Below are 19,346 nucleotides of genomic sequence, written 5' to 3'. Positions count from 1 at the left end.
AACATTGAACTTGACAAGTACAGAAGACCTTAGTCTCGTAATGTTTTTTTTCATTTTTTTTTTAAGTGAAGAAGTGGAAGAGTGGATGAAAATTATAGAGCCGAACTCTTTGACATCGTGCCAAGTTAATAAGCACGCATCCTCCCCAAGGTCACTTGAAGTTGCCAAATCATTCGTCCTGTGTCTGTCGGCAAGGAAACACGCACCGCTGATAAAGTGAACAAGAGAATATCGACCTCGACCGTGAGTACTGTTTTGTGTCTTTCTACAGAAACCACTTTAGTATAATTGCTTGTGGATTATTCCATATATTTTTTTAATAACAATCCCATCTTTTGCCAACTTTTTCCTGTCACACAGCACTGTTCTCGGGATGTTATTTCTATGTAGTATATTAGTCATTCGAGCTGTAAATATAAAGTTCGACGTATTAAAAGAACTGTGAATTTATATATTTTGTGCGATAAATCTACTAGTAGCACGCCAGCAGCTTCTTCCGCGTTGTAATATGTTTACAAATTTTATATTTATATAATAGGTTTGTTTATTATTCCTTTTATATGGATCTCTGCAAAACGCAAACATATAAAAATGTGTAATAAATACACGCAGTGCCATCTGTTGAGGACTTTCTTTATAGTCTAAGTACTTTCATGTTTCTAGATCCTAGGGTTTGGGATATACGTTGTTGAGTCGGTAAGTGAGAACAACAAACCCTTTTATATCTTAAGATTTAGATTTATCTTCTCGGCATGCCTCTCCATTTGTACTTTCTATTCAACTATCGAAACCAATCGATACATATCGATTTCTCAGAAGCTGCTCTAGATGGTTCTCGATCTGAGTGCCTGTCTATCGAATGTCAACAATCGATATATGTTTTAACTTTCGATAATTCAGAATTAAATAGTGATGCAAACGTGTAATCTGGTACAGTGGGATCCATGAGTATCACCCTGCAAATTGTCCATCACCATGTTTGTGCACTTTATTTGACCGAATAAGAGCTTCAGAAATTAAAAAAAAAACCAAGCTGTTGACAACTTCTGCATTAGCATACATAAAAATCCATCGCTTAAAAACACATAGGGTGTAAGAGAAAAAATAGTGAAAATAGTCATGGACAATTTGCACGGTAATTCTCATGGATCCCACTGTACACCGAAAGATATAAAACAACAATTTATTTCTGCAAATGTTAACGATTGGTCTATTGCAGGGGCGCCGACTTGTCAAAATTATTGGGGGGGGGGGGGGCTCTGATCACTGAAATAAATGAATGAATGACTCACTCCCTCCCTTTTTTAAAAATAAAAATTACGTCTTCGTATAGGAGTTTTTAAGCAGCTATTATGTATATTCCTCATGCAAATTAAATGTAACATGAAAAACGTTTAGAAAATGTTTCAAAGTCTCTTTATGTCTTTTGTGTCTGCTCATTTGTTGTTTAGATAATTAACATTTTTATTGAAAAGTATGTATTTACATTACGAGGCCAACCTAACACTTTTATGCCGTCCTCGGTAGCCGAGCGTGTTGGGTGGTCGACTCAATTCGCTTTGATCCAGAGGTCTCGGATTCGAGGCTCGGCGAAGGCATGAGTGTGTTTTAATGTACGCAACAGACATGTGACGGTTTGAAAATAATCTTAGTGTTGACGTACCCATACAATAATGAATATTTACAATATTTAACAGTTTTATTTAATTATTTATATAAATGCTAACACAAATCGCAGGAAAATAATTTACTTTTTTGTTCTTGCTACAATATTTTACTTTTTACATTGAATTTTGCAATAATTGAAAAAATAGCATGTACACTAAGATATAAAGTAACATACACAACAAAAACATATGAACATGATTTTAAAATAAAGCAGAAGTTGCTCTACGCACTGGGTTATTTTTTTATGAACTCATTAACGAGCGGTCTCAGGTCCAAATTATCGAGCACAGTTTGATGTATGTGGACTACCGCTAAGCTGCTTAGTCTCTTCTGCCCCATTGTAGACCTCAAATATGTCTTTAGTCGGCGAATAGCACTGAATGACCTTTCGGCTGTGGCTGTCATCACTGGCACAGTGCGGAGGACCATCATGAATTTGACAACTTCAGGCAGAAGCTCCTGGAGGGTGCTGTCTTCCAAAAGAAACTTCCTTATGTCACGCATGGTAGTTAGAACCACTTTCTTCTGTTTGGCGATATCACCAAGCATGGACATGTGTAAGGAGAGCCTATCGGCATCCAAATCTTGGCGAAAGAATTCTCGCGTTTGCTGAAAGTATGTTGTGCAACTGTTTACAGCTGAGATGCATTCTTTCTCTACGGCTGTTACTTTTTGTAGTCCTGTAGATTCATGTCCTTGTTTAACACGTGATTTTGCTGTGTCGCACACGTCAGTGTATATTGATTTATAATACTATTTTGGAGTGTAGAACTTGTGATGTTTGGCAGCATCAGGATTTTCAAGTCTCTTAGGGACGTGACGTTGCAGGGGCAATTCTGGCTCATCAACGAGGCTGGGTTTGCCCTCTGTGCATTTCTGCCAGAACTGCTCAAAACCCATTCGCTTTTCTTGAAAGATGGAGTCAAGTATTTTAGTTTTGATTCCACTTCTGTAGCACCAATGAATGGAGACTGAATCTTACAGTTTACCTCTTCTATTGGATCCAGGCCTCCCCGATGGCGCAGTGGTAGCGTCGTCGCCTTGTAATCAAGGGGACCCGGGTTCGATACCCGGTGGAGGCACAAGTGGTTCGGATCCCACTTTAAACTGTAGGTCCAGTCCCGATTAGCCTAACTGTGCATAAAGTGGACTTAAAACAACATATCAATCAATCAATCAATCTATTGGATCCATCTCATGGCAGTAGAGGGAGAGAAAGAAAAATGTCTTGAAGTGAAACGTTGTCTCCAGGTATCCAGCATATTTTCATGCTGCGTCAGTAGAATCTTCTTCAGAAAATTTCTCAAAAAAATTTGAGAAGGTTTTCGTATTTCCTTAAGATCAGTTGCATACTGGAGGCTCTCAACGTCCACCGACGAGGGCAAAGTGGTCGCAGTCCAGTATGGCCAGCCTTCTCATTCACATCAAAAATATTCCTAAATATTTGCATTCTTTCAGGGGATTCCAAAACAGTCTTTAACAAGTCGTTGGCTAAATTCATTATGTCTGATTAATATATGTATAATAGTAAATAATAATTATATACTTAGTATATAGTAATAAGTCATGCGCTTTGCTGTCTCCGGTCATAGTCCCCCAAAGTTGATGGTTTAGCGGTCTCAGCCCCCTAAAATTGATGGTCTAGAACATTTCAAATGTGTATTTAAAGTTAAGTTCATGTGGCACAATTCAGAGTAAACTTTACAAGAGAAGCAAAATAATATATTATATCCTCTTAAGCAAAATTATTTGGGGGGCACTGCCCCCACATCGTTAACATTGGGGGGCTTGGAGTCGGCGCCTATGGTCTATTGGTTGTCGGTTCATGTAAAGAATGAAACCATTTGATACTTTTTAATTACTCGGACGCTACTATAGATACAAAGACAACATTTCGTGGACTGGAACTCCCAAACCTCAAACTACGATTATGTGGATCTTGCATAGATTTGCCAGGAAACATAACATCACAATATAAACATGTTCATAACCCCCACAATAAACAATATTAAAGCACACCACAAAACCTCACCATACCTTAGGAACAGAAAGGTCTATAATACTGAAAAAGTGACATTGGAGAATATAATTTCTTGAGGAAAGTGAATAGCATACATGTTACTGCGTTGGGAACAAGATCAAAGACAAAAAAGCCAGTACTCGGCAACTTTGGCTAGAAATCGCTTAAAGGCGGTGCGAGCCAATTAAAGAAGAAGATATGGTACAGGGAAATCTGTAATACCGTTATCGAATTGTATGTCGAAGGAATCTAAAACTTTTGACAACAATTTGCATTGTATAGAAATATCCCCCCGCCCTCACCAAAATCACAAGTAGCCTTTATAATGGGGATACGAAGGGATACTCAGAAAGAATTCTCATGCCAATCACTCGAAATCAAGAACTTCGGTAATGCGCTCGGGCAACGTTCCTGCTAAATATCGATAATATTATTATTATTATTATTAAAAAAAGAAAAAAATGTTACCTCCATTTTGCTATTTAGGAAACCACGAACGGTAGGAAGATAAAATTTGGTGAAGAGACGTCAATGGTAATTAATAATGCCATATAAATTATCTTCGTTAGTAATTCGTTAGGAGTCTCTAACCAATAAACTGGGGCGATTAGGGTACGAATTCATTGATTAGTACTCATCGAACCTATCACGGTTTCGTGGTAAATGAAGTTCCAATTTGTTTGCTTGTAGAATCTCCAAAATTCGCGGTTTCAAATTCAAGCCGTGGTCACCGCTAAATTGAAAACGAGTTTTCAATCCTACATATTTATTTCTAGCCCTTGGTACTTTTCTACAGTGCCACAAATCACAAATTAATAAACATTAACTGCCTGGAAATTCACTGAACCTTGTTGATTACAAGAAAGATCGTGAAAGAAACTTAAAACTTGCTTTTTATAACTTAGAAACCAGATGGTTTATCTTGGGACAGTTTCCGCCAATAGGATTTCCCAGAACTAATGTTTATTTGTTTATATTGACTTTGATCTTACAGCGGACAAAGAATACGTGTTATTTTATGCACAGGTATATGCATAGAAATTGTATCATCACCATTTGTAAGAAGAGTACTTAAGGTGTTGCATGTTAAATAACTGTCGTGTTGGCTTTATTTCAGGACAAAGGACAGGATGCAATCGTATCGTCTAGCAGCCCGAGCTGGCACACGGCACTACTCTTTAATCATCCGCCAACAGTCCACTTCTGCTGAGGTAGTCACTGCACCAGTTACAAGCACTGATGAGTGGAATAACGCTCGACCATTCGAGGATATCCCTGGCCCGAGAGTGTTGCCACTTATTGGAATAGGATACAAGTTCTTGCCTAAAATAGGTAACTTATAATGTCCACTAAGTCCCAGTGTTCACCATTAATATTGCCACATTCCAAATTTAACTGAAATTTGATTTCTATCAATAGTTTGTAATTGATACAGGTTTATCTAGAATTTTCAATATTGGCTTTGTAGGGAAATTTTTATAGCAGAATTTAATAAATTTAGCACTAATTTATATTAGGTAGATTAATAGTTCAATATTTGTTTAAGAGCTGATAATGTGACTATCTGATAAACGTATTGCTGTGCGATGTAAACACATGCATTATGAAGATAAACTAGATTTATTCCAAACTCACAAAGTAAAACTTTACATGTTAACGCAACTAATTCTAACATGTTTTCACAAACTATTACGTAGCAACAGTCGTTTGCTTTTCCTTCCTCTAGGAGCCAGCACTAGAAATATTTTACTATTTTCTCTCTACATACAAAACACAAAAATGTGTCAACTGAAGCAAGTATATTGCCTTCAGTGATATATTAAAGTGTATAAAGTTCTAATGATGCACTTTTGCTGCATCGAAGTACACAGTGAAATGAATCAGCTGCTGTTCTGTACCATACACTAAAAATGCATGAATTGTGAAGATTACGCACGATCAATTTTGGAAAAGGTTTTCTTAAGTACTTACCTTGACTCATTCTCACCCAACAGGTCGGTAGGTGCTTCGAGTTAATATCTTCTGGAGATGAGGCCTGCTCAAAAAGGTATTCAAAGTAAAGAAACCAAAATTACGTGTTCAATTGAGTCAATTCATGTACCAAAGCTGCTTCAACCTTGATTTGATGTAGTTCAAGTTTTGTGTGTATTTTGAAATTTGACACTAAATCACATATTTTACTTTTGAAGGAACGATAAATTTAATTGAGATATTTATTTAGGAAAGAAATTTGTGTTCACTTTTTCTGAATTAACTGAGTTAAGGAAGTCCCTTTAACTCAGTTTAATTTTAGAAAGTAACTTCAACGAAGCAACTAAGTGAAGAGTTTAAGTAATTAGCCACAATTGAGTCAATTTTTAAAATAACTTACTTAGGTACTTGTTCAATGCAATAATTGGAACTTAGTTTGAAAGTTGACCTAGTTCCTAGTTCAAGTAAGTAACAAAAACTACCTTGATTTTAAAGGTAACTTTGCTAAGGCTGGGAAATTATGAGACCAACTATCAAATTTTGAAAACTTTGTCCATGTCAACTTTAGACAAGGATAGTCTAATCACGACTAGACCTATAGTTCAGAATGGGATCCGAACCATTGTGCCTCCATCGAACCTAGGGGCCCCTTGATTACAAGGTAAGTTTGAGTTTCTTTTAGCTTGGCTTTTGATTCAGGTTCACTTCATGCACTGATAGGCTAATCAGGCCTGGACTTATAGTTTATAGTGGGATCCGAACCGCTACGGGATACTTGCTTACAATGGGACGTTGTTACCTCTAGACCATCGGTAAATCACTATTTCTTAGGGTCTAACCTTCCTCATTTTTCTTCAGGAGAATATTCTGGAGGGGACTTCTATGACCTACACAACAAAGTGCACAGCCAGTATGGAGACATCTGCAGGATTGGTGGTCTCCCCGACAATCGAAGCATGGTGATAGTCTTTAACCCGGACTGGGTGGAAAAAGTTTACAGATCTGAAGGGAACATGCCATTGAGGGAAGGACTAGAGAGCTTTGACTATTATAGGAAAGTCACCAGGAAAGATTTCTTCGAACACGCAGGACTGGTAGCAGAGTAAGTGAAAACACCCTTTTCAGAATAACTATCTTCGTAGGTCCAGGGTCTATCTCTATCAACTTCATTATTAAAGTATAGCACATATACTGTCATAATATTGAGGTTATGGTGATGTTAGTCAGCTCCAAATATGTTCAATGATATATATGCAGTTTCGAATACACAGACTCAGGCCAATGATTACTCATTTGGGCTAACAACAACTTCGTGTATTTATAAAACTCCCGGGTAAGCTTAATATAGACTTTCCAAAACCATTGAAGAGGACTCGAATGTATTGACGCCTATCGTAAGGATATATTTGTGTAGAATATATTTTACTGTTCACCTCTATCTTGAGAATAAGTACAGAAACTTTGGTAAACGTATTGACAGCATTACAAGTTTTACATTTCTTGTTAGAATAACATTAAGCCATTATTCACTATTCATTATTATTTATTTACTTCAATAAACACGAGTATGATATGATTGTAACAAAAACCATTGATGAGCAACTTTAAATAGCATATTTGATGTACACTTTAGGATTTCAAATATTATGCCTAAGAGGTCAGAAAAACAAACGATATTTAAAGAGTGTGATAGTAAGTGAAAGATTATGTATCATTGCTCTATAAGATTCAGGTCTAGGTTATTCTGAAGATATTTGAAATTTTAAGGAGTGATACAAGTTATTTAAACAGCAGTACGTATCCTTTATCCAGTCTCCCATATCGTCGATGTTTTCACGAACTGGCGAATATGTCAACTCCCTTGCATCACGAACGGGCGAATGTGCAAAATTTGACATTTTGAGTTTTTGACGCTGCATATGTTGGAACAACTTGTACTTTGCTCTCACAAAGTTTCAAGTTTCTATTAAATATTGCTTAGGAGATAAAGGTGGACAACGTTTTGACGAATATGAAAACTAGTATTGTGATAATTTCACGAACCGACGAATATGAAATTCGCCGCTTCGTGGAGAAAAACATATCATTTTACAATCCATTCAGGATGTGTCAGTTAGACTACATTTTGCCTAACAGATGCCGCTGTAATAAAACGTTTTACATTTCATTTTTTTCATAAGAAATATAACCCATTTGTAAGATATCAGAAAACATGTAAGGCACAGTTATTTGTGTTTCTATTGGAACAATGTACAGTCTATATTTTGAGACTTTCAATGAAATTGGCAATCATCTGGTTTACTTCTCGCAACTAAATTACTTCGAATGGTTTATAAAAGAAATGCCATATTTCTTTGATATTATTTTGAAGAATAGCCTTCTAGTGGTGCGGCTCGTTGTGAAATTATTCAGAAGATATGAATAAGGACGTGCTTGTGAAGTGGACTGATGGCAGTACTAACATCGTCAGAAGCCAAGAACTTACACTCCCCCATGGAATGAAGAAGTTGCAATACGGAGCGAAAGTGAAAATGTGGTGGGATCCTGAGAAAATTTATTATGAAGGTGTTGTGATCGGGATGCAAGAAGATTCTGAAAGTAGTGATACAAGTGATGAACTTCCTCTGTCAGTGCCAAAGAAGAGCTCAGGTGGTGTGATCAATGACTCGAGTGCAGTAGTTAGTGACGTTGACAGTTCTTCAGAAACGTTAGCGGATGATGAGGACAAGGATCCTGATTTTCTTATATCTTCTAGTGATAATGAATCGTCCGTATGTAGTTCCTTGCATTGTGAAGAAGAAATATTTGCTGCATGCGTAACGTGTCAGGATTTGGTTTGTTACAATCACTTCATATTGGATTCGAGCACAACAGACGTGTTAGTGTACAAGAGAAAAACAACCCTCCGGGATCAAGCCATACAGATTTTAAAGTAGATGGTTTGGTAAAGCGAAGGGTTTACGAAAAGAAAAAGTAAGAAAAAATGTAAAAGCCTGTCGTTCTTTGGGTTATGAGTATGTAAGTGAAAAGAGTCATCAAGTTCTTCCTTCTCGCAGATTGCCTCGTCCACGTTCTGCGTCACGGACATGCCAAACAAGAGGATTGAAATGCAACGATTTTGATGACAACACAAGATTGAAAGTTAATAAATAATGTGTATTTTAATTTAGGAAATGTTTCCCGACAACGAGAATGGTTGATTAAGTTCATCGCTTCCAATGCTCCTGTAAGGTCAACGAAGTCAGAAGACAAAAAGATGAAGGAAAGAACGCTTCATTATTTTTTACCAGATGACCATAACGTAAGACAAAGAGTATGTCGTAAAATGTTTCTTAATACACTTGCAATTGCAATTGCTGAGAGACAGGTAAGGACAATGCTAATGAAGTTAAAGAACCAGTGCATGGTAGAAGAAGAAAAGAGAGGTGGACGTCAGACAACGTGTAAAGAAAGATACGAAAAATCCGTACATATATTAAAAAGCACAAAAATATGTTCCCCAGGATGGAATCTCATTTTTGCCGCAGAAGTTCTAGCCAACAGTACTTGTTGTCCAACTTAAGTATTGCAAAGATGTATGAACTATTCAAAAAGGAATTTCCAAACAGCTCGGCATGTTACTCCTTATACAGATCAGTTTTTAAATGTATGAAGTTAACATTTCGTTCTCCAAAAAAAGATCTTTGTGGTTTGTGTGATACGTACGTACAACTCATTGAAATCAACTAATTGTTTATCTAATCATTCTGACTTGATTGAAAAATATAACAGGCACATACAGGAAAAACAGAATGTGAGGGAAATTAAAGGTTCGATGAAAGATACAGCTGTACAAAATCCACAGGAGTTCGTGGCTGCTTGCTTTGACATGGAGCAAGTCATAAATCTACCACAGAGCAAACGAACTGAACTGCATTACAAAAGAAATTTATCAGCCTACAATTTTACAATTTATTAATTAGCTAGTAAAAGCGGTCATTGCTACGTTTGGCACGAAGGATTAGCGAAAAGAGGTCCGAATGAAGTTGCAACAAACGTAAGGAAGTTTCTGCTGATGAAAGATGAACAAGGTGTAAAACAGGTAGCGTTCTTCGCCGATGGATGTGCATCTCAGAACAAAAACAGTATCCTGCCTTCTATGTTCGTTTATTTTTTAAACAATCAAGTACAAAACATCAACACCATACATGTTTTCATCTTCGAAACGAGTCACGGACAAAGTGAAGGTGATGCTATTCACAGTACAATTGAAAACGCACTTCGACGGAGTGAAGATATCTTTATCCCTGCCCAACTCATCCCGGAAATCAGGATGGTAAAAAAGAAACAACCATATGCTGTTCATGAGTTGCATATTAAAGACGTCTTAGATTGGAAACAATATTCGCAGTACCTGCGTATCCTAAAAGTTAGAACAACAAATGAGGGTCAACCCGTGGACTGGACAAAAATCATGCAAATTCAAGTGCGCAAGGGTTGTCCCAATATATATATAAACACATCGCATACCCTAAACACACACTCAAGTATATCACTTCCTAATCCACGCAGTACTAAAGAGAACAATTTACCACCAAGGGCTTTTACTTCAAAGCCAAAACGGACTATGAAAAAATACCAGGACTTGCTGTCATAATGTCAAGGAGTAATACCAGTAATTTCCCATCCTGATTATAAAGACTTCTATGTCAGATTACCTCACTAATTGTACAACCATTTTGCGTCTAGTAACGTTGTATTTGATAACAGACTAGTGTTGGTCAATGTATTACTATTTTGTTCCTTGCATTTTATTTCCTGAATTTTATTATTCTTGAAATTTATGTGCGGGTACGTCAAGTGTTGTGTGAATTTCTCTGTTTCTCACTGTTACGTATTAAACTGTTATGATGTATATTATGATTAGTGTATTAAGGATTGGCCTAATATTTAACTCTGTATAAATATCCAATAAATAAGTTGAAGTTTTTAGCCTTGAACTGTAGAATTCGCAATTTTTGTGAAAATTACAATGACGAATCAAGCTAAAAATATTCCAAAAAAAAATTTGTTTTGTTTTCACGAACTGACGAATAGATGCAATGAAATCCTTTGTTCATTTATTGTTCATTAAAATTCTTTCTACGGTGTTCTTTCTAACGTGAACTGCCTTCTCACACAGCATTTATTGTTATCTCAAAATATAGTTTAGCTCGAATATTTTTTTCAATGATTCGCAAATAACGCAAAATTGGCTACTTTCAACTTCGTTTTTCTCAAAATCAATATTTTGCACATTCGCCGGTTCGTGATGCAGGGGAGTTGACATATTCGCCAGTTCGTGAAAACATCGACGATATGCTTAATGCATGTGTTCTTAAATACTCTGGCGTGTAACTTGCTAATTCTTGTATTCTTGTGTTCGTAATTTAGGCAAGGAGAACGTTGGCATTCGTTTCGAAGGAAGGTGAATCAACCTATGATGCATGCAAGTGCAGCAAAACCGTACATTGGACCTATAAACAATGTGGCGAACGAGTTCATCGACAAGTAAGTTCCAGAAAGGTTATTCAAAAACAATGAACATCTATCGTATCTTAAAGTAATGTGAATTATAGGACCATACGGAGTATTGATTAACAAATGTGATGAAACCAATTTAAGAGATTTGTAGAACAACATTAACTGAAGAAACGGATGAGTGAGGAAAGTTTAATAATTCGGAACTGTACAATGTGCATTTGTATCCTAATGTTATTAGAATAGTCAAATCAAGAAGGCTTTTAATGTGTGGCCCATGCTAATGCATGGGAGAGGAAGGATGATTTCTTGGGAAACCGGATGGTAAGAGAGCTGTAGTAAGGCAAAGGCAAAGATGGAAGGACAATGTTCAGAATGAACGGTTCAATTGCATTGGCCTAAGGTTACTTAAAGATCATCAGTTCTATCCAAACACATATATAATCTTGCACCAATATTGAATAGTATTTTGCAATATAGTACTTTGTAGTGTTCATAAGAATTAGTGAAATCTGATAATTCTCTTAGAAAATAAACACTTCCCTTAACATGTGTTCTGATAACTAAAGACGTATTAAATATTTATTTTAATTCAATGTTTATCAATGTGATAAATAAAGCTTTTCCTTTAGTGTATGCACGAAAACCAACCCACTCTGGTTTAGAAGTAGTTAAATTCACATTAGAGAAGAACATTAATAATATAAGTAACATAAGAAATGCACAAAAATCGTATTCATTTTGTTTTCACACTTTCACTGTTCATTTACTGACTCTATTGAATCTTAAGCATTGTCATTACATCTTGAAAAATGTATTACTCTATGTATTTAATTCTGTAACAAAACTGTGTTTTTATGGAAATCATATTTAAGTTCATTGAATATACAAAGCTTTGCTTTGCAATGGTTGTAGAGATTACCGAGTTATATGAATGATTATTTTTACGCCAACAATAACATTGACTTAAAGTGATGCATTCCTTCATAATATGTTGGGCCAGTTTCGCAACAGATAGATGTGACATTATTTGTATTTTTGTTATTTTACGTCCCTTTGGCCACTTTTGGTTAATCGCGACGACGACGATGGGTGATGATTAGATGAAGAGATACAGAGAACGCCAATGCTCAGGCCAGCACTCGAACCAGATAACCTCTGTGGCAAGGTCTCATTTTATTGTGCTTAAAATATTTGAAATTGTCAAAAGTTACTAACCTCACGAACTATTTGTGTTACAAATGTAATCATTATATTGTTACGGGATGTGGGATAAAATTATCCTTTCGGTTGACAAAAATCTAACTTTGTTTCCAGAAATATTTAGCTCTAGTAAGGGGCATAAGTAATCATTGTTAAATCCCAGTTAATTTGCACTTTAACGATCATGCTGTTCAACACACACACATACACAAATCTTGTTCCAAAGGCGTAGAGTTTGTAATCCTGCCTTACGTTATAACAGATGAGACTAAACTGTGACATGTTAACTGTAAATTGTTTGAGATTGCATCCAAAAGATTGTTAACATATATTGGATTTAAGAAATGGGCAATTATCGAAATATGGTTATTATGGAATAATATACGATGCATAAAAATATTAATTTTTTGTTTTAAGTTTATTGTGAGCAAGTAAGACCACTTCAGCTACACAAATTGGATGTAATGATTTTGAAACATCTGAATATCATTATATATTTATAACTTCCTTCTCACTGACGCACATTTTGAATGCTCATTGATAGAAATGTGATTAACCTACTGTCCTGTAATCAGCTGTTCTAGGTCCGATATCCAATAGATATCTATATATTAGAAGGATTCATAAACTCAATGGCTAGCAGCAATTATTAAATATCCTAAAATAAAACACTTGAAATTACCTTTGTACATGTTTACGTGCTACACTACAGATTATATTTTGCATAGCTATTCCATAGTTACTTAAATAAAACGATTAATTACATTAGTGTACATGACCAAGAAAGGTCAGATTTTGTATGCAGAGTCATTTCTAAGAAAGTTTCTCAGAACTGGTATGAAATTAAGAGTTTCTAATCAAGTTATTCCATCTGAACTGGTATGATTGGTTTTGTTATTAAAATCTTTATTAGAAGACAAATTGAAAATATGTTATTGCTTGTTTATTTATTTAGGATCTACAAAATGCGCGATCCAAACATGGAGCTTCCTGATGACTTCTCGAACGAACTTTGCAAATGGTCTCTTGAATGCAAGTATAGCATACTACTTAGATTTTTATAAATAAATTTGGCTTTTACAGTGTAACAAGAACAGAAATGCATACTTAATCATAAGTACGAGATTACAGATTCTCGTTATATAATATCAATAGTTTTGTACGTTGAAATTTCCACGATACTTGCATTATCGTGTTATCGATATATAGATGTAATGACAGTAATTAGTAAATAACACAAAAGAAAAAAGAAAAATAGGATGGACTCTACGCCTGTACATAAACAGACTGAACTAATAAACAAAGTTAAGTCTGGCTTTGGAAATAAGTTTCCCTTTTGAATTTTCGAAAACTTTGGAAGATGTCTATCTTATCATATGTCTTTGCAATTTCGTTATATAACCTACACATTCTCCGAGTGGGTGCCGCATTGGCTGACTTTGTTTGAGCTCTCGGTACTTGAAACAGCTCTTTCCGTGGTCTTACCTTATTATATGGTACATAAAAAGGGATTTCTGAAAGCAGCTGAGAGGAGTCTAATGAGTTGTTTAAAAGTTTATGTAAGAATAGTAACTGATGTATGTTTCTTCTATCGCCTAGGGATTGTACAGTGTCTCTCAAAAGTTTTAGGACAACGACATTTTAAACTAGGCAACCCAATTTACACAAGGCGTTGGTGGGTTGCGTGTAGAGTTAGGCTCAATTTCAGGGTTGCCACATGCACAATAGATATTTATAAAATACGCGAAAGAAATGAAAACAAGTATTATTGCATAAAATTATTAAAAATATCACTATTATATCGCAAGAGACAAAATTCTTTCTCAAGGGGAAAAAATAGGTTTTCTAGTATTTCATCGCTGATGAGTCTACAGAATGGAAAAGAGGTGAGAGAAAACGAGAGGTGACAAAGGACAGGAGAAATTGAAAGCGAGAGGAGAAGAGGAAAAGTAGAGGAGAGAAGAAAGAGAGGATAGACGAGGAGAGGAGATGTAGTGTGGGGATTGGAAAAGATTCAAGGAGAGATGAGGAAAATGGAGCAAAGAAGAGAAAAGAGAAGGAAAACGAAATGATAGAAGAGGAGACGAGAAGAGGGGAGTGGAGAGTAGAGTAAAGGAGAGTAAAAGAGAAGAACGAAAAGAAGAGGAGAAGAGTGCAGTGGAGTCGGAAATCTAAGACAGGAAAGGAGATACGAGGAGTGGAGATGAGTGGGATGGAGATAAGATGCGAGAAAAGTAGGGAAGGCGATATGAGATAAAAGCAGAGCAGAAGGAGAGGAGAGAAGAAGGAGAAGAGAAGAACAGAAGGGATTGAAGATAAGAGGTAGTTGCAGAAAATATCGTCTCAGCGTCAAGAATTGACGCATTGGTCAAATGATCGACTTGAAACATTCAATAACATTTTGAAATGTATTGGAGAATGTATTAGATCGGTTCTAAATGCCTTTTGGCTTAGTTCAGAGCAAGGTAAAATCTTCCATGTAAGATCTTTGATTTTACCTGCGATTATACCACTAAAAACATGAATGTAATTTGAATATTTATAAGAATTATCCAATTTTTGTCCACTTCTCGCTTCGTTGAAATGGAGATTTTGTAATTTAATATTTCCCCTCCCCCCATCGTTAATTCCAAACTGAATCATTCCGTTTCACACTGCGTGGACAATGAACACAATGGGATAGGTCTAAAACTTACCAAAATTTTCTGCCACCGGAAGGGATTGAACCTACGACCATCAGATTGACAGTCCTGAACGGTAAACACTACCCTACAAGCTTTCGCTTCTGAAAGTAAATAGAAGGAGCTGACCAATGTGAAATGTAGATGTAACTCTCCTCCGACATGTAATGTGCAATCAATACTTGTTTGTAACAAAGAAAACGAAGGTAGTACGACTCGGCGAAAACATTTAATGGAGAATTGTACATGATGAGAACTTTTCATTCGATATTTACGGAGGTATCCTTGCATTGAACTCGAGTGGGAAAAGGGGTAAAATTAGTATGTCCTGAATTTCCACAAATATAAATAGTTATTTCATTAATATTTGTCGATGTCTTTGAAGGAGTACACAATTATCGTTAGAGTATCATAATTCACGATCTTATACATGAAATTATCCCTTTGAACGTGTGTCAATTCATTTATTTGATTTTTTTTTTTATAAATTCCATATGCAGAACAATGTAGCCACTATACACTGCTATTACAAATAATGTTACTATGCTCTTTTTTAATAGAAGGGGATTTTTAAAAAAATAATAAAAAGAACACCTAGTATGGACGACCTGGGACCGCAATCAATGCTTTCAAGAACTCTAACCACACTACGCCCTTTGTTTCCCTTGGTGCAACAGTTCTTAATTATTCTGTCGCGTCAATATTGTAAACGTTATCCTGCAAAGGGAAGTCCAATACTCTGATATAGCTCTGTACTTCTAGAATTACTCTATACACATGCATTTGAAATTTATCTCTGAATTTATTTCTTCGTTGTTAGTATATCTAAGCTTGTGAATATATTTTATAGCATGTAATTTTATAACGGTTACATGAACATCTACGAAATTTGTTCTTTATAATAACCTCCGATTGACCAAGTTGCCAATATAAAGAAATGGATTATAGATTGTCTGCGAGCTTACATTGTTAAAAAGGAGCGAATACACGTATTACTATCCCAATACTTATTCAATAAGGTTTCTTGTTTGTCAGAAATTATCACTTAAACTATTGCATGTTGAGCTAGTGCCCACCTAGCCGCCTCTGATGAAATCTATCCTTCTTCAGATTCTCTTTAAAATTCGACTCTGGTCACTTGTAACTTGCTGGGTACAGACACTGTGCATCGACGGACCATGTTTTGCGATAACAAGCGACCTTGAAAGCGTGAGTGAGTCACTTTGAACGCGAGCAAGCTACGCTACCAAGCTTGTCTGCCTTTGAAAACCAAGTCGCTTTTTTTTTCACCGTTCCCGAACGCGATTGCTATTGTAGAAGTATATATTCTCTCAAAAGAACAAGAAAGCAAATTCGACCAATGTTCTCCCGTCGTATAAAACCAAATATTTTCTAATAAACAAAAAGTTCACGATTGTCAATAAACCTATCTGAGCATAAGGTGGATGTAAATAATAAATTTAATACAAAGATTCTCCAAAATTTCTCTCCCACTGTCTACGTCAGGCCAGTATCCGGGGGGGGGGGACATAGGGGGTCATGCCCCCCTCGAAACCTGGAATATTTAAATTTGAACCTATCAATAACTACGAACATAACATTGTCGATATTAGAAATGTGTAAAAATTTCAATTTTGTTCTTACCTAAATGAATCTGTTTCTTGCGCAAAAGTCTTCAGGCTGCAATATTGGATGGTTTTAGTTTTATAAAGAAAGGCTAGCAGACGTCCGATTCACCGATTTAGTCAGGACAGTGCGTTACTTTCAATCCCTGTCCTGACTTTTGCGAACTGCAATCGTGATGCGAGAATGTCTCTTTATTATTGTTTTTCTCTTAACTCAAAATTAGACATGTTCTTTATTGTGATAATAATTCCTAGTACGCAACATTTAATTTATAAATATATTATTTTCTAAACATAGAATTATCATGACTTTTCAATGGCGCTCGCACTATTTGAACTATTTTGTAATCTCTCTCTCTCATATATATATATATATATATATATATATATATATATATATATATATATATATAAATAATAAATAAAAATATTTGGGTCTGGCCCCTCCCTCAAAGAAATCGTGCGTACGAGCCTGGTATACGCCAATGACAGAAATGCAAGCAATATTTTTATTTATTTTCAACCCAATTAAAGGAATGTGGAAGAATTTAAAAGAAATAAAAAGAGCGGAACTACTGTTGCTCTACTTTAAAAGTTGTTGTTCTTCGAGGAAGAAAAATAAGAAGGATTTACTCTAGCACTTTAACACAGTGTCCCACGAATCTCTCTTAACTAATACTGTCAAATGTGCAAATGTGAAGTGATTTTATGAATAAAAATTTCCGCGTCTTTACGTCTAACTTTGCGCAAATTTGGTAGTTTGCAAACGATGTAATTATTTCATGTTACCTTACGCAACAGCAAATACATTTCATAAGACTGTCCTGAACACGAGACTTGCATCAGTAAACAAGCATTTCGTCTGTTGCAGTATCACAGGAAAAGAACATCGTCCTGCAATGTTCAAGCCTCTAGATATTTTCCATTAATAATGTTTAATAAAATAAAAGTAGGTTAGAAGAAATAACTCGCATTTTCACAACTACCAATATTCTCTTTTTTCTTCATCACTTGAAAATTATTTCTCGAAGATATCTGCTGTGCTACAAGAAAGCAATTCAAAATTAAAGTAAAAGTTCAACTACATGTATACCCAACGACATTTACAATATTGGAGGTACAGAATACTTAAAAATTGTTGTTTCAATCAAAGGTAACGTCGTGGTGTAGTGGTTAGAGTTCTGGATTGGGCTGCTAGCGATCCGAGGTTCGATTCTCCTTAGGAGGTGTTTTTTTTAATTCTCCTTTTATTATAAACAAGAGCATGGTAACATTATTTGTAATAGCAGTGTATAGTGGCTACATTGTTCTTCATATGGAATTAAAAAAAAAATAATCAAATAAATGAATTGACACACGTTCAAAGGGATAATTTCATGTATAAGATCGTGAATTATGATACTCTAACGATAATTGTGTACTCCTTCAAAGACATCGACAAATATTAATGAAATAACTATTTATATTTGTGGAAATTCAGGACATACTAATTTTACCCCTTTTCTCACTCGAGTTCAATGCAAGGATACCTCCGCAAATATCGAATGAAAAGTTCTCATCATGTGCAATTCTCCATTAAATGTTTTCGCCGAGTCGTACTACCTTCGTTTTCTTTGTTACAAACAAGTATTGATTGCACATTACATGTCGGAGGAGAGTTACATCTACATTTCACATTGGTCAGCTCCTTCTACTTACTTTCAGAAGCGAAAGCTTGTAGGGTAGTGTTTACCGTTCAGGACTGTCAATCTGATGGTCGTAGGTTCAATCCCTTCCGGTGGCAGAAAATTTTGGTAAGTTTTAGACCTATCCCATTGTGTTCATTGTCCACGCAGTGTGAAACGGAATGATTCAGTTTGGAATTAACGATGGGGGGAGGGGAAATATTAAATTACAAAATCTCCATTTCAACGAAGCGAGAAGTGGACAAAAATTGGATAATTCTTATAAATATTCAAATTACATTCATGTTTTTAGTGGTATAATCGCAGGTAAAATCAAAGATCTTACATGGAAGATTTTACCTTGCTCTGAACTAAGCCAAAAGGCATTTAGAACCGATCTAATACATTCTCCAATACATTTCAAAATGTTATTGAATGTTTCAAGTCGATCATTTGACCAATGCGTCAATTCTTGACGCTGAGACGATATTTTCTGCAACTACCTCTTATCTTCAATCCCTTCTGTTCTTCTCTTCTCCTTCTTCTCTCCTCTCCTTCTGCTCTGCTTTTATCTCATATCGCCTTCCCTACTTTTCTCGCATCTTATCTCCATCCCACTCATCTCCACTCCTCGTATCTCCTTTCCTGTCTTAGATTTCCGACTCCACTGCACTCTTCTCCTCTTCTTTTCGTTCTTCTCTTTTTCTCTCCTTTACTCTACTCTCCACTCCCCTCTTCTCGTCTCCTCTTCTATCATCTCGTTTTCCTTCTCTTTTCTCTTCTTTGCTCCATTTTCCTCATCTCTCCTTGAATCTTTTCCAATCCCCACACTACATCTCCTCTCCTCGTCTATCCTCTCTTTCTTCTCTCCTCTACTTTTCCTCTTCTCCTCTCGCTTTCTCTTTCTCCTGTCCTTTGTCACCTCTCGTTTTCTCTCACCTCTTTTCCATTCTGTAGACTCATCAGCGATGAAATACTAGAAAACCTATTTTTTCCCCTTGAGAAAGAATTTTGT

General features: G+C 35.9%; 1 protein-coding gene across 1 annotated transcript in view; it reads left to right on the top strand.

Moving 5' to 3' along the window:
* Positions 1 to 19,346, top strand: part of LOC145988625 (putative cytochrome P450 49a1) — a 44,980-nt gene that overhangs the window by 4,768 nt on the left and 20,866 nt on the right. Inside the window, exons 2-6 of the mRNA XM_083123647.1 lie at positions 67 to 243; positions 4,806 to 5,020; positions 6,518 to 6,761; positions 11,072 to 11,188; positions 13,317 to 13,393. Of these exons, the coding sequence (XP_082979773.1) occupies positions 4,819 to 5,020; positions 6,518 to 6,761; positions 11,072 to 11,188; positions 13,317 to 13,393 (640 nt within the window). The 5' untranslated portion in view covers positions 67 to 243; positions 4,806 to 4,818. The remainder of the gene's footprint in view (positions 1 to 66; positions 244 to 4,805; positions 5,021 to 6,517; positions 6,762 to 11,071; positions 11,189 to 13,316; positions 13,394 to 19,346) is intronic.

The sequence above is a fragment of the Lepisma saccharinum genome, chromosome 6 (assembly GCF_977018435.1).
Source record: "Lepisma saccharinum chromosome 6, izLepSacc3.1, whole genome shotgun sequence".
NCBI classification, from domain to species: domain Eukaryota; kingdom Metazoa; phylum Arthropoda; class Insecta; order Zygentoma; family Lepismatidae; genus Lepisma; species Lepisma saccharinum.
This window is presented reverse-complemented; position numbering and strand designations above follow the sequence as displayed.